The sequence below is a fragment of the Callionymus lyra genome, chromosome 2 (assembly GCF_982586985.1).
Source record: "Callionymus lyra chromosome 2, fCalLyr1.hap1.1, whole genome shotgun sequence".
NCBI classification, from domain to species: Eukaryota; Metazoa; Chordata; class Actinopteri; order Syngnathiformes; family Callionymidae; genus Callionymus; species Callionymus lyra.
The window spans coordinates 8,428,044-8,442,373 of record NC_141819.1 but is presented as its reverse complement, the minus strand read 5'-3'; the positions used below and the strand labels follow the sequence as shown (position 1 = coordinate 8,442,373).

The 14,330-nt window shown below is 37.4% G+C and overlaps 1 protein-coding gene across 2 annotated transcripts; it reads left to right on the top strand.

The window, feature by feature from the left end:
- The first annotated feature begins 490 nt into the window (after positions 1 to 490).
- Positions 491 to 14,124, top strand: LOC148085242 (NLR family CARD domain-containing protein 3-like). Of its 2 annotated transcripts, XM_087783386.1 has the most exons (13): positions 491 to 614; positions 2,476 to 2,566; positions 2,635 to 2,769; positions 3,461 to 3,595; positions 4,061 to 4,130; positions 4,280 to 4,472; positions 4,590 to 6,375; positions 8,348 to 8,521; positions 9,133 to 9,306; positions 12,023 to 12,196; positions 12,259 to 12,432; positions 12,730 to 12,775; positions 13,374 to 14,124. In XM_087783386.1, the coding sequence occupies exons 1-12, from the start codon at positions 575 to 577 to the stop codon at positions 12,770 to 12,772; spliced, it is 3,189 nt and encodes a 1,062-aa protein (XP_087639512.1). In that variant the 5' UTR covers positions 491 to 574; the 3' UTR covers positions 12,773 to 12,775; positions 13,374 to 14,124. The 2 variants fall into 2 exon arrangements, with proteins under 2 accessions (XP_087639512.1, XP_087639513.1); XM_087783387.1 differs by lacking the exons at positions 491 to 614; positions 2,635 to 2,769 and having other exon boundaries at positions 2,488 to 2,566.
- Positions 14,125 to 14,330: the final 206 nt, after the last annotated feature.

Genomic DNA, 14,330 nt, shown 5'->3' with positions numbered 1-14,330 from the left:
AGTATCAGGTTTTTATAATTGTTGATGACTTTTGATTTTAGTGTTTATGCAATACAAAAAACTGTAACATAGTTACTATGGGTGCAACTCCCTTTACAAGTGGTCCAGCAGACTTCAGCTTTCCTGACTCCAAAAACTTGCCTTGTTGGAGGAAAGTGAGGCCTTTTACAGACGAGGCCTACTGCCCCCTGCTGTGTGGAGAGCACATATTTTTTTTCTCGTTGTACTAGTTGCAATGACAATAAATGACTAAACGGAAAGAATCATTTGTAGAACAATGGTTATGAAGATAAAGGGGTTCATGTTGTTTTTGGACAAAGAAACTAGAGATGCTCAGAAATTATATATTTTTTTACTTTTAAATCCCTGCAGGAGAGAAATGAAAGCACGTACAGTCAATAACATCTTAAAAATGAACCAGAACACAAGGCTTGGTAACAGTCTAACAAGAAAGACCGGTTTCATGAGTCACAAGCTTTTATTCCAGTCTAACCCTTGATACCAGCGTCAGAAGGAGTTGATCAGTGTCTTGTTCCATCAGTTCTGGTTAGAAGAAGCTGAATTCTGCTCCAACATGGACCAGAGACCACAGAGGAGAAGAAAGCTGCAGACAGGTCAGTGACTCTCTGACTCTCACACAAGTCAGCAGTTGATGAAATGAAATGAATCACAACGAGACGATCCATGTTGATGTTTTTAAACAACTGCAGCTAAATCTACAAATGATGACGCAGAAAATCTGAATCTGAAGACATTCAAACATCTGACATCTGTGTTTGTGTGTCATGTGTCCTGTGTGTGTTTGTATACTGTACCTGTGAGTATTGTTTTGTGTCTACATTTGTGTCTGTGCTTTACTGTGTGTGTGTGTGTGCGTGTGTGTGGGTTTGTTTGTGTACGTGTGTGCTTGGGTGTTTTTGTGCGCGTGCATATTTGTTGAACTTCCTGATGACGCAGTTGTGAAGAATCTAGTCTTTTTAACAACTGTGACTAACTTGTCTATAAATATTCTTTATCAGCAAATAAAATACCATTATCGTGTGTCTGTGCTGTTGTAGTGACTGTGAGTGTGATCATGTGAGTGTGTATTGTTAATATAGACCAGAAGTACCTTATAGTCGGTCACAAGCTACCGGTCGAGCCGTGACATAATAATTATGAAATAAGAAAAAGAAGAGAATCATTTGGTGCAATAACCATTCATGTGACATGAACAGCAGCCAATCAGAGCTCTCTTCTCTTTCAGTGTGAGCGCAGCAAATTATATATTCATCAAGAATAATAATGGCGTGAAACTTGACTTCCTGACAGGTTTGAAGGTGTCTTATGTACATATTTACTGCTCAGATCCATGTTTATCAGAGACACATTAATATCAATATTGATTGAAACTAAACACATGTTTGTAGATACATGAGTGGATAATAAATTATTTTCAAACTTAAAAATATGTTTCTCATTCACTAAACTAATAACCTTTATTTATTAAGACAACATGATGTATATGGAGTTGTTTTCCAGGCATTTCACACAATTAAAAAAAAACGATTAGGAATTATAAGATTGTTTTTATAATGCAACAAACAAAATGGGATCCTTCAAGTCTTCTCTACGAGAGTCACAGACGTTCTTGTGAAACAACATCATGTCAGTTATATCAAAGTGAAGCTGCAGAATGAAAGCAGCTAAAGCCGGTTTTCTTCATGTGATCACGTGACGGAGCTATATCCTTAAAAACACACTTAAATAAATACACCATCACATAATAACTTCATGCAAAGAAAAAACGTTCATTTTAAAAACATAGTAAGAATAAGTGCATGTGTTGAGCAGGTGAGCCACAAATTCTAATGAAGCTCAGAGACGATCTGACTATCATCATCATCATCATCATCACTACAGTGCTTTAAGTTACTGATTTACAACAAGCAAGCAGTTTAATAGCCTGTAATGACACGTCTGTAGGGGGCGCACTGAAAAAAAACACAAGAAAGGAGAAGACTGGAGCTCCAAGCAGCCTATTGTTCTCCTTCAATAACTGCAGGCAGGTGGAGCTGATGAGATGGTCTGGTCCTTCAGGTGAGGTTGAAGAAATGGGCTGGACTTTCTTTAGGAAGATTTGTTCTAATGGCTCAAAAACAAGGACCAGAAAGCCTGAGATCTCAGTGTGGACAGAGATTTTACCGAGCAGAAAAGCTGCTAATGCTGGATAGTGGACGCCTCGTTTCATAGTTCCATCTGTGTCTGTGGATAGAAGATACCTCTGCTGAGGAGCAGATCTGTCTGACCTGACACTCGTTTAAAAAACATGCTCCATCTAACCCTGCCTGTAGAGGGCGCAGAAAGTGTGAAGTAAAATCTGTTTTCCTCTAATGAAAACAGGACATTATGAAAGGATTGATTATAGTTTTTACACTATGAGTCGAGAACAACTTTTGATGTTGACAAGAATCTCACGAGTGTGTTTGTGTGAAGGTGAAGACTCTGCTGAGACTCATGGTGAGGACAGAGACTCCTTTAAATACCCTCAGTGTGAGGAGCACGATGAACAGACCAGCACTCAGAGGTGAGACAAGGACCTCCAAGATTGTCCTCCATGTCTTCATTCTCACTCATTCTACTTCTTTGTTCAAGATCAAAGCAGCAGCAAGAACCTGCTGGACCTGGACCAAGATCTGGACCAGAACCCTGCTGCGTGTCTCTGAAGAGTGATGCATCGATGGGGATACCCATCAACTTCAGAGGAAGTGAAGAGTCTCCAGGTGTGAGGTGAGAGTGAACACGTGTGAGTCTACCAAGGTTGCCGACTGAGCCCCGTCATTAAAGTGTTTGTAAACAAGTCACCCAACAGGTAATGTTCATATATAAGGCGCACTGTCGTTTTTAAAAAAGTGAATGGATGGCAAGTTTGCTGCTGTAGCAACAATACAATAAATTAATAACAGTTATAAACATCAACACCGAGGCTCAATCCCTGAACTCCTGCTTTAAAGCTGTTGGTTCTAGTCATGATCCATTCAGGCTAGTGACGCCACTGGAGCATGAACTTGAAAAAATATCCGGGGCTTCTTAAACACAGACATTTCTTTCACGCTTCGTCACTGCTACCGTAATGTTCTGTCATTACGCGCACTACAAATCTAGCGTCTGATGGTTTGCCTCGGATAGTTTTTTGTTTTTTTTTAAGATTTCTTTATTGAATTTTCAAAGTAAAGAAAAACACACCACAAATAAAGAAGGAAAAGAAAAACAAAAGATACAAATAAAACAACAAAAGCTCAGACTAAAGTTCAGTTGACATTTCTCTTCTTTCAAGGAAGTCAAATAAACTCAAAATTTAATAAATATGTCCAGCTTGTTCTTTCTAAAAAAACATGTTCTTTCGTAAAAAATCAATCCCTTGATCCATTTTGAGCACCTCAGTGTCTTCATTCTCACTCATTCTACTTCTGTGTTCAAGATCAAAGCAGCAGCAAGAACCTGCTGGACCTGGACCAAGATCTGGACCAGAACCCAGCTGTGTGTCTCTGAAGAGTGATGCATCAATGGGGATACCCATCAACTTCAGAGGAAGTGAAGAGTCTCCAGGTGTGAGGTGAGAGTGAACAAGTGTGAGTCTACCAGGTTCATACTGACACATTAAACCAGAGAACTTTACTTCACTCTCAACACCAGCAGGGGGAGATAAAGACACAATTAAAAACCTCAAACGTTGCTTTCACAGTTGTAGTGCAGAGGTGGACATGTGCAGCAGTGTGAGGACATCTAGTGGTTCAGCTGGTGAATACCAGGATAGAAACAGATGAGAGTTGACCAGAGTTGTGTTTTCATCAAGATCCAGCAGGAGGAACCAGAATATTCTGGACTGTCTTTCAATAATAAGACCAAGAATACTCATTTTTATAAAATTATATTTAAAATAAACATCTTAGCTTGACAAAATTTAAGTTCTAATGGAGATGTATGTGGGTTTTATAAGGAACCTTCTAGTTTACTTATGATCAGAACCTTCAGCACGACAAGAGTTTATTTACAGTTTGATTTCATCTCTTCTTCTCAGAGTCGACCATCAGAACTCAGAGCTTCTCATTGGTCAGCAACATCCCTCACAACTGGAAATCAAACGACTGGTATGTTCATGAGTCAGAGTAGGTCCTCATCCTAGAGGTTCCTTCTGTTCATCATCATTCAGCTGAATCCAAGTTAAAGCTTATGGTCTTTTTGGTTCTTGAGATGATCCACTATCACTCTGACTTTCTTCCCTGTGATTCTGTTCCAGTCACTGGAGAGAAACTTCTACAACTATATGCAGAAGGAGCTGAAGAGAGTCTGGAGGTTTGTGAGTCCAGAGACTCCACAGACTGAGGAGGAAGATGAGAAGTGGAGAAGCATCAGAGAAGAATTCCTGAAGATCACAGTTCATCTCCTGAAGGACATGGAGGAGGAGGATCTGGCAGAGCGTCTGTGGAGCAGTAAGAACATGTGAACACACATGATGAAGATGAAGAACACTTGCATCAGATCTGAAGATTTTACTCCAATTTCACCTTCTACAATCTTCTGACTCGTGTGACTTATGTCTCATTCAGGAAGTCTTGCTTCAGAGTGTGGAGGACGACTGAAGAGGAGCCTGCAGAAGAAGTTCCACAGTGTGTCTGAGGGGGTCGCTAAAGCAGGAAACTATGCTCCTCTGAATGAGATCTTCACTGAGCTCTACATCACTGAGGGGGGCACAGACCAGGTCAACCAGGAGCACGAGGTCCGACAGATCGAAGCAGCCACCAGGAACCAGACCAGACCAGAAACCACCATCAGACAAGAAGACCTCTTTAAAGCCTCACCTGAACGACCAATCAGAACACTGCTGACGAAGGGCGTGGCTGGCATTGGGAAGACCCTCCTGACACAGAAGGTCACTCTAGACTGGGCTGAAGACAAAGCCCACCAGAACTTCCACTTCATATTTCCTTTCACCTTCAGAGAGCTGAACCTGCTGAAAGAGAAGAAGTTGAGTTTGATGGAACTTGTTCATCTTTTCTTTCCTGAAACCAGAGAATCCAGACTCAGCAGCTTTGAAGGACTCCAGGTTCTGTTCATCTTTGATGGTCTGGACGAGTGTCGACTCCCTCTGGACTTCCTCAACAGTCGGCGCCTGATAGAAGCTACAGAGTCCACCTCAGTAGACGTCCTGCTGACAAACCTCATCAGGGGGGATCTTCTTCCCTCAGCTCGTCTCTGGATCACCACACGACCTGCAGCAGCCAATCAGATCCCTCCTGAGTGTGTGGACATGGTGACAGAGGTCAGAGGGTTCAATGACCTCCAGAAGGAGGAGTACTTCAGGAAGAGGTTCAGAGATGAGGAGCAGACCAGCAGCATCATGTCTCACATCAGGAGGTCACGAAGCATCTACATCATGTGTCACATCCCGATCTTCTGCTGGATCACTGCCACAGTTCTGGACATGTTGAAGAGCACAGAGACAGGACAGCTTCCCAACACCCTGACTGAGATGTACATCTACTTCCTGGTGGTTCAGCTCAAAGTCAAGATGCTGAAGTATGGTGGAGGATCTGGGACTGACAAAGTTTGGGATCCTGAGAGCAGGAAGATGGTGGAGTCTCTGGGAAAACTGGCTTTTGAGCATCTGCAGAGAGGAAACTTGATCTTCTATAAGTCAGACCTCACAGAGTGTGACATCGACATCTCAGCAGCTTCAGTTTACTCAGGAATGTTCACTCAGATCTTCAGACAGGAGAGAGGACTGTACCAGGTCAAGGTGTTCTGCTTCATCCACCTGAGTGTTCAGGAGTTTCTGGCTGCTCTTCACGTCCACCAGACCTTCATCAACTCCGGAGTCAACCTGCTGGAATCAAAACCAACATCTTTACTAAGAATCCTTAGTAGAAAAAGTCAAACAGAATGGTTCTACCAGACAGCAATAAATGAAACTCTAAAAAGTCCAAATGGACATCTGGACTTGTTCCTGCGCTTCCTTCTGGGTCTTTCTCTGCAGACCAGCCAGAGTCTCCTTCCAGGTTTGTTGACACAGACAGGAAGTAGCTCCTGGACCAATCACAACACAGCAGAGCTCATCAAGAAGAAGATAAGTGAGGATGTGTCTCCAGAGAGAATCATCAACCTGTTCCACTGTCTGAATGAAGTGAAGGACACTTCTCTGGTGGAGGAGGTCCAACAGCAGATGAGATCAGGAGGTCTCTCTGATCGAATGTCTTCTTCTCAGTGGTCGGCCCTGGCCTTCATCTTACTGTCCTCAGAGGAACATCTGGACGAGTTTGACTTGAAGAAATACTCTGCTTCAGAAAAGGTTCTTGAGAGGCTTCTGCCGGTGGTTCAAGCTGCAAACAAAGTTCTGTAAGTTGTTCAAACATTTCTGATGATATGAACTAAACATGAATGTTTGATTTACTCTTTGATGATTGTTGTGTTTGTCATCGTGTTTAACAAATTGATCCTAATTTAGAAAAACCTTCCTCAAATATTCATACAAAATCTGATGGTGATTTTATGATGTATTTAGTTCATTCTTGTCAAATAGAGAATTGAAAAGTAAAGATGTTACGTAGTTTATAAAAAATATAATCTTAATAAATCATTGTAATGATAAACAAACAAGCGTCAACTTTAAATGAAAATGAATAATAATCAAAAGAACATATTTCAAAGTTGAATGTGGTCAGAATGTGGGACTATCACAGCACTAACAACTGCTTCTGTCTCAATGTTTTCTTCGCTTGTTCCCTGAGTGAACTTTTGTGTTTGTTTATCTTCAACTGAAGGACATGAAACACACAAACTTTGCTGAGTTCATCATTCTGCAGCTGTTGACCAATGAAATACTTGAAGACAGAAAGTCAACCACTGACTTATTCTGTAACATTTGCTATTGGTTCATCCTTCTTGGTCAGGGCCCTCTCATCCCTGATGCATTCAATTGATGTGAGACAGAGGATCAGTGATGAAAACATAGATTCTGAAAGACTCAGAGAAACACAACACAAATACATGTAAACATGTTTAAAGACTAAGAAGAGTTTTGATTCATGTTTTATGATCAGGAAAAAGGATGTCAGGTCAGCCTGGAATTGAACCCTCAACCTGTTGCCCACTGGTTCAGAAGACATTAGTAGAAACATGTGGCCTCATTAATTATACTGCGTATACACAAATGAATGTGTACAAAACATTTATTTATAGTAAATAAACTTAAGTTAGCATGTGTGACCTTCACAGCAGCTCTGAGCCTGATTTCTACAAAATCTTCATCTTAAATTGACATGAAGTTTCTTGAATGAAACAAAACCACGAAGGTTACATCAATAAAAATGCAGCTTTATTTAACTTTACTGTTACATACAAAAGGTCAACTCTTGCCTTTTTCCCAGGAAATGTTTCTATAAAAATAAACAATAAAATCAAAGAGGTTTGTTTTCATAGTCCTCTTTGTCCGACTGCATGTATTTAATTTAAAATATTCATGTCAGGTATTACTTTAAGCTTCTTTTAAAGCTAAATATGTTCATAATTGTCACTCACTTCCTGTTGGAGCAGTTGAACCTATTTTCAGCTCATGAACTGAATATTGAAAAACATTTGCTTTGTTTTTTATGCAAGTAGATCAGTGTCATCAGAGAATTGAAGGATTGAATTTAACATTTAATTTTATTCAAATGTTGTATTTTTAACCATAGAAATATTTTCTGAATCATTTAATTAAATCATTTGAATATATATTATATATTGGATTTTAAACACTTTCACATTTGTATATTAAATTAAAAAAGCCACTTGTCAAAATATTGAATCTTGAATTTTTTTCATTTTATTTATTACTAAAATAACAATATTAAACTATATGTGTGTAAAAAGTTTTACTCCATTAAAAAATATATTATTATTTTTCAATAAAAATGAATTCAACCTTTAATATACAAATTATTTAATTATTTAATAATCAATTATTCAAAAAAGTAATTCAGCATTTGAAAGGTTGATACCATTCAATATTGTGATGACACTGATATACTTCCATAGTTTCTCTTCATCTGGTCCATCAACATCAAATCAACCATAACATGAACACATTCAATCAAACACTTGTTGATGTTCAAAAGTCCAGCATGAATCAATGACGTGTCAATAGTTGGTATCAAAGGTTTGAAAGAAACTTTGACTGAACTTTATTAGAGAGAAAGCAGACAACAAACCACAACTGAAGATCTTATCAATGTAAATAGTTTAGTTTGTCTTTAAATAAACTCTTTCAATTCTTGACAAATAGAAAAATGAAAAAGTCACTTGTTGATGAAACTCGTCTCTTTCACAGGCTGAGCAGTTGTGAACTGTCAGAGAGAAGTTGTTCACTTCTGTCCTCAGTCCTCAGCTCTCCGTCCTCTAGTCTGACTCTACTGGACCTGAGTAACAACAAGCTGCAGGATCCAGGAGTGGAGCTGCTGTCTGCTGGACTGAAGAGTCCACACTGTCACCTGGAGACTCTCAGGTCAGAACATCATCTTCTCTCATCATGTCTGGTCCACAGTTCATCTGGTTTCTTGTCTCTCAGGAGAAATGAAGATAGAAATAAATGTCATGTTTCTAATATCTGGAGAGAAACTAGACGAGTGTCGTCTCAGCTCTTGTTTCCTGGTTGATGAAGCAACTGAGCCAGATTTCCTTGTTCGCAGACGATGTGTTGATAAATGTCACTTCCTGTTTATTATTTATTTTCAGCTCATGAACTGAATGTTGAAAAACACTTTATTTTATTTTATTTGATTAATCAAGATCAAGTTGATCACATGAAAACATTCACTGAAATTCTTGTTCATGTTCCAACAATTCAGCATAAATCAATGATGTCTCACTAGTTTGTAGGAAAGTCTGTTTTTCTAAAGTAAATATTTAACAACAAACCACAACCTCAACATTGTTGTTACTCCTTCTTCATGTTTGTGTTTCTGTCGTCATGTTCAACATTTCACCCTCATTTATACCAACCTGATAAATATTCAAACAAACATGTGACCATGATCTTGTGAAAGTAAATAGTTGATTGTTTTTAAATAAAGAATTAAAAAAGTCACTTGTTGATGAAACTCGTCTCTTTCACAGGCTGAGATGGTGTGAACTGTCAGAGAGAAGTTGTTCACTTCTGTCCTCAGTCCTCAGCTCTCCGTCCTCTAGTCTGACTCTACTGGACCTGAGTATCAACGAGCTGCAGGATCCAGGAGTGGAGCTGCTGTCTGCTGGACTGAAGAGTCCACACTGTCACCTGGAGACTCTCAGGTCAGAACATCATCTTTTCTACATCATCAAAGCTCAAATTTAAATTCAGAGGTGGAAACACGAGTCAAAGTCTTTTTTTTCCACCGTTGTTGTCTCTGTTCTTCTCTTATGGTTCATCTGTTGTTCATGAGTTCTACGACTATTTTAACAGTCGACTGGTCACCAAATATTCAACCATTAAGTCGACTAATCCCATCATTCTTACATTTTTCTTCAATTTATCATGAAGTTTTAATGAAACAAAACTACTTTACTTACTTTAAGCTTCTTTTGAATCTAAATATGTTGATAAATGTACATTGAAGCCAATAAGTTTTGTTTGTCATGTATTTTAATGAGACTCCAATTCATTCAGCAACAGTCCAAACCAACAGAGTCAAAACAACCATCAACTGTGACTTAAAACATAAACAAAAAAACAGCAGATCTTTGTTCACTTGATAAGTATTTTGTACATGTCAGTATTATTAAAGGAATCATAAATACATTTGTCTTGTGACAGAGAAAACACTGTAGTGACTTTGACTAACTGAACCACATTAACAAGTCTTTTCAAAGTCAATTGTTTACAATAAATTACTGTTTTTACTTGAATTTAATGTTGCAACTGTGTGAATAAAATCATTATTAAATAAAGATAAATAATACAATTACAAAAAACTTAATTTCACTGACACTCACGTATAGAAAGTATAGTTTTGTAAAAGCATCAGTTAACAGTCAAATCATATATTGAAGATCATTTTAAAGACGTGGTTAAAGTCATCATGTGTGGTGGATGTAAAGAGATCAATGAAAGTTGATATCATTTGCTGTAAGATTGACTTCAAATGTGAAGAAGATATTTCTGTTTGATTATTGATTCTTTCAGGTAGTAGATCCAGAAATGAACATTTTATTTTGTAACATTTAGGAAATCCATGTGTGGTGAGTTGTTTGTTTTTGTACAGTGTAGGCTGCCCTCATCGTGTACTGACACTATTGTTAACTCGTCATCTTCATCAGCCGCTGGTTACGACTTCTGCACCCTCATTTAGAGGATTAGCGCCCCCACAAACAGGACAGGAGAGATGAAGTATTGACGTGACAACCAAGTGTGTTGTAAGAAAATATCAATATTTGTGCTCAGGTTATATACGGGTGTGAAAACCAACATCTTGGTAAGAAATGTCTTTCTCCAATGATTTGTGAGGCTCATCTACAACTACTTCACTTCACACTGAACACATGTGTCTCCATTCCTTGTTGAATCCATTGTGCTGATGGTATCTGTGATCATTCTCCTGACATGTGACTGTTACAACAATCAGTCTCATCAAGTTGATCATGGGTTTCAACATTTTCAAGGTCAAACATTAAGAGAGAAAAGTGTAGATTTCCTACTTTGAATATGACGTGTTGATAAATGTCACTTCCTGTTGGAGCAGTTGAATCTATTTTCAGCTCATGAACTGAATATTGAAAAACATGTTTTTAACCATAGAATTATTTTTTGAATAATTTAATTCAATAATTTAAATATTGAAAGGTTGGTTTTGTTTTCATTGAATAATGGAAACATTTTTTAGACATAGTTTAATATATATATATTATATATTCGATTTTAAACACGTTTAAAAAATAAATTTAAAATGATACTTGTTAAAAATATTGAATCTCGATTTTTTAAATTTATAATTCCATACCAACATTTTTATAATGTCTGTGTTTTGAAGAGGTAAAAAATATTTATATTTTAACGTTGTAGATTTGAAGAGGTAAAAAAAAAAAAAAAAATTTTAATGTTAATAATATGTAAAAAAAATTATAATAAATAAAAATACAACTTTAAAATATTATTTTATTTTTATTTTCTTTTACCTCTTCAAAACTCCAACATTAAGAAGAGGTAAAAATATTTATATTTTAATGTTGTTGTTTTGAAGAGGTACAAAATATTTATATTTTACAACTTTTTCGAGCCTACAAAAAACATTTTACACATTTGGGCAACAATTTTTTAATGTTATAGTTTTGAAGAGGTACAAAAAAACTACAACATTAAAATATAAATATTTTTACCTCTTCAAATCTACAACATTAAAATATAAATATTTTTTACCTCTTCAAAACTACAACATTAAAATATAAATATTTTGTACCTCTTCAAAACTCCAGGGTAAAAATTTATATTGGATTTTAAACACTTTGACATTTTTATAATGAATTTAAAAGGATACTTGTTAGTAACAATATTAAACTATATGTGTGGAAAAAAACCTTTACTCAATTAAAAAATATTGTTTTTATTATTCAATTAAATTAATAAAACCTTTAATATACAAATCATTTAATTAATTAAAATTCAATTATTCAAAAAAGTAATTCAACATTTGAAAGGTTGAAACCATTCAATATTGTGATGACACTGATATACTTCCATAGTTTCTCTTCATCTGGTCCATCAACATCAAATCAACCATAACATGAACACATTCAATCAAACACTTGTTGATGTTCAAAAGTCCAGCATGAATCAATGACGTGTCAATAGTTGGTATCAAAGGTTTGAAAGAAACTTTGACTGAACTATATTAGAGAGGAAGCAGACAACAAACCACAACTGAAGATCTTATCAATGGAAATAGTTGAGTTTGTCTTTAAATAAACTCTTTCAATTCTTGTCAAATAGAAAATTGAAAAAGTCACTTGTTGATGAAACTCGTCTCTTTCACAGGCTGAGCTGGTGTGGACTGTCAGAGAGAAGTTGTTCACTTCTGTCCTCAGTCCTCAGCTCTCCGTCCTCTAGTCTGACTGAACTGGACCTGAGTGACAACAAGCTGCAGGATCCAGGAGTGGAGCTGCTGTCTGCTGGACTGAAGAGTCCACACTGTCACCTGGAGACTCTCTGGTCAGAACATCATCTTCTCTTGGTTCTGATAAGTTTCTAAAAGTGTTTCTCCTTCATTTCAGTCTGTCAAAGTGTCGCATCTCAGAGAGAGGTTGTTCTTCTCTGGCCTCAGCTCTGACATTGAACCCATCCTACCTGAGAGACCTGGACCTGAGCGGGAATCATCCAGGAGGACCAGGACTGGAGCTGCTGTCTGCTGGACTGAAGAGTCCAGACTGGAGACTGGAGACTCTCAGGTATGAACAGAGCAGCAGAACTCACTGACTGAACTCCAAAGATCTTCAGACTGAACATTTGATGCTCAGACTCTTCATCTGAACCGAGCACATGAATCCAAACTCTGAGTTCCTCCATGTTCTCCTGCTGGACACCAGTGGAAGCATGAAGGAGACAGTTGAGACTGAGCAGCCTGTTTATAGATCCATCTTTGTTGTCATCAACAGTCATGACTGAGTCGTCCACTGAGAATGAAACAATATTCATGAAACATCTGAATCAAATTAATCTGATCTTCTGACTCTTTCTTCATCCAGGCTGGATAACTGTGGACCACATATGTTAGACCTTCATCGATGAATGGTAAGTTTGATTCCATTGATTGACTTCAACATCAAAGCTCTTCTGCTGACACAGCAGTTGAAGGTCTTTGTGGACATGGACTTGATGAAGAAGATTCCAGAACAAACGTGCAGATGTTAAAGACTCACAGTTACAGTATCAAGTGAAGCTCTGATTCCAAATCTTCAAGTTCTTCAGCTCAAAACTCTTCAGGAGCTTCAACATCAACATTGTTTCAGTTTGACTGTCAGTGGAGAACAAAGAAATATTTCTGTCAAATATTTGAAATCAGACGTGAGTTTGATCATCAACTCACAATGTTGAGTCACTTTAAACATCATTTCACACATGAATCACTTCATATTGAATCATGTGTTCACTTGAACATCTTCATCACAACTAGACTAGACTCATGTTAGCTACATGCTAGTTTAGCTGCTGACTTCATCTTCAAATCTGACATCCAAGATTATTCTGGGATGTTTCAGTCACATGGGTCTTCTCTCAAGTTCTCAGAAGAATGTTGACAGAACATTGACTCGTCTCAGTTTGGATCAGTATATGATCGTCAAGACAACGTTCTTCCACCATCATCACCTCATGTCTCTTCTTCTCTCAGTCTTCACTCTCACTGGACTCACACACAGCAGCGCCTCCTACTGTCCAACGACAACAGGAACTTGATGGAGGATCAGGATTATCTGGATCATCCTGACAGATTTGAAAAGCTGCGTCTGGAGGTGGAGAGGAAGTGAGACTATCAGAGTGACCTGGTCTGGAAAAGCGCTATACAAATAAAAATTACTTACTTACTTACTTAATCTCAGAAGAAAATGAAGAAAATATGTTGTTAAGTAAAATGTTGCCTAACATACCTCCTGGATTTGTTTCACGTTTGTTTCTATGTTTGTGACTTTTATGATCGTTCTCTAGTTAAACCCCTTTTACTCTGAAAGTAAGTGGTTTAATGGTTATTTTTTCAAACTGTACTTCTCAACAGTAGCTAAACACGATCGTGACAGATTGGCTTCATCTCATCTGTCGCCTAGAAATGATGTCATCAGAGGAACAGAGCGAGAGAAACATGAATTAAAAACAACAAATTCAATCCTCTAGTCAAACAGCTTCAAAACATACAGTTCTTTGCACAAGCTTCTCAAAATCACACTATATTATATTTTATAAACGGGTCATTATTGTTATAAGTGAATCTACACTTTGACAAATGTATCGTGAAATAATCTTGATCCAATTTAGAGAGTTTTTCTTTTATTAACTGCAAATGAAAGTGTGTTGTTAAAGTAACAGTTGAATGTATTCAACATTATTTAATCATGTCATTTTAGGTAAAATAAAACTATTACAACAGTTCTGGAATCATGTGATGTTTTAAGTCTTTTGTTGTCTTTTTATGTCACACGTCTGAAGTAATAATTCACGCAAAATTCTAACTAATGTTCTACTCGCCCTCATGTCGCCTGTTGGGATTATTTTGAGAGTGATCTGTTCTTTTTAGAGTCATAGACAAAAATGTTTGTTCATTTTAATGTAGCGACTGGAGCTCAGTTGTCTTCGT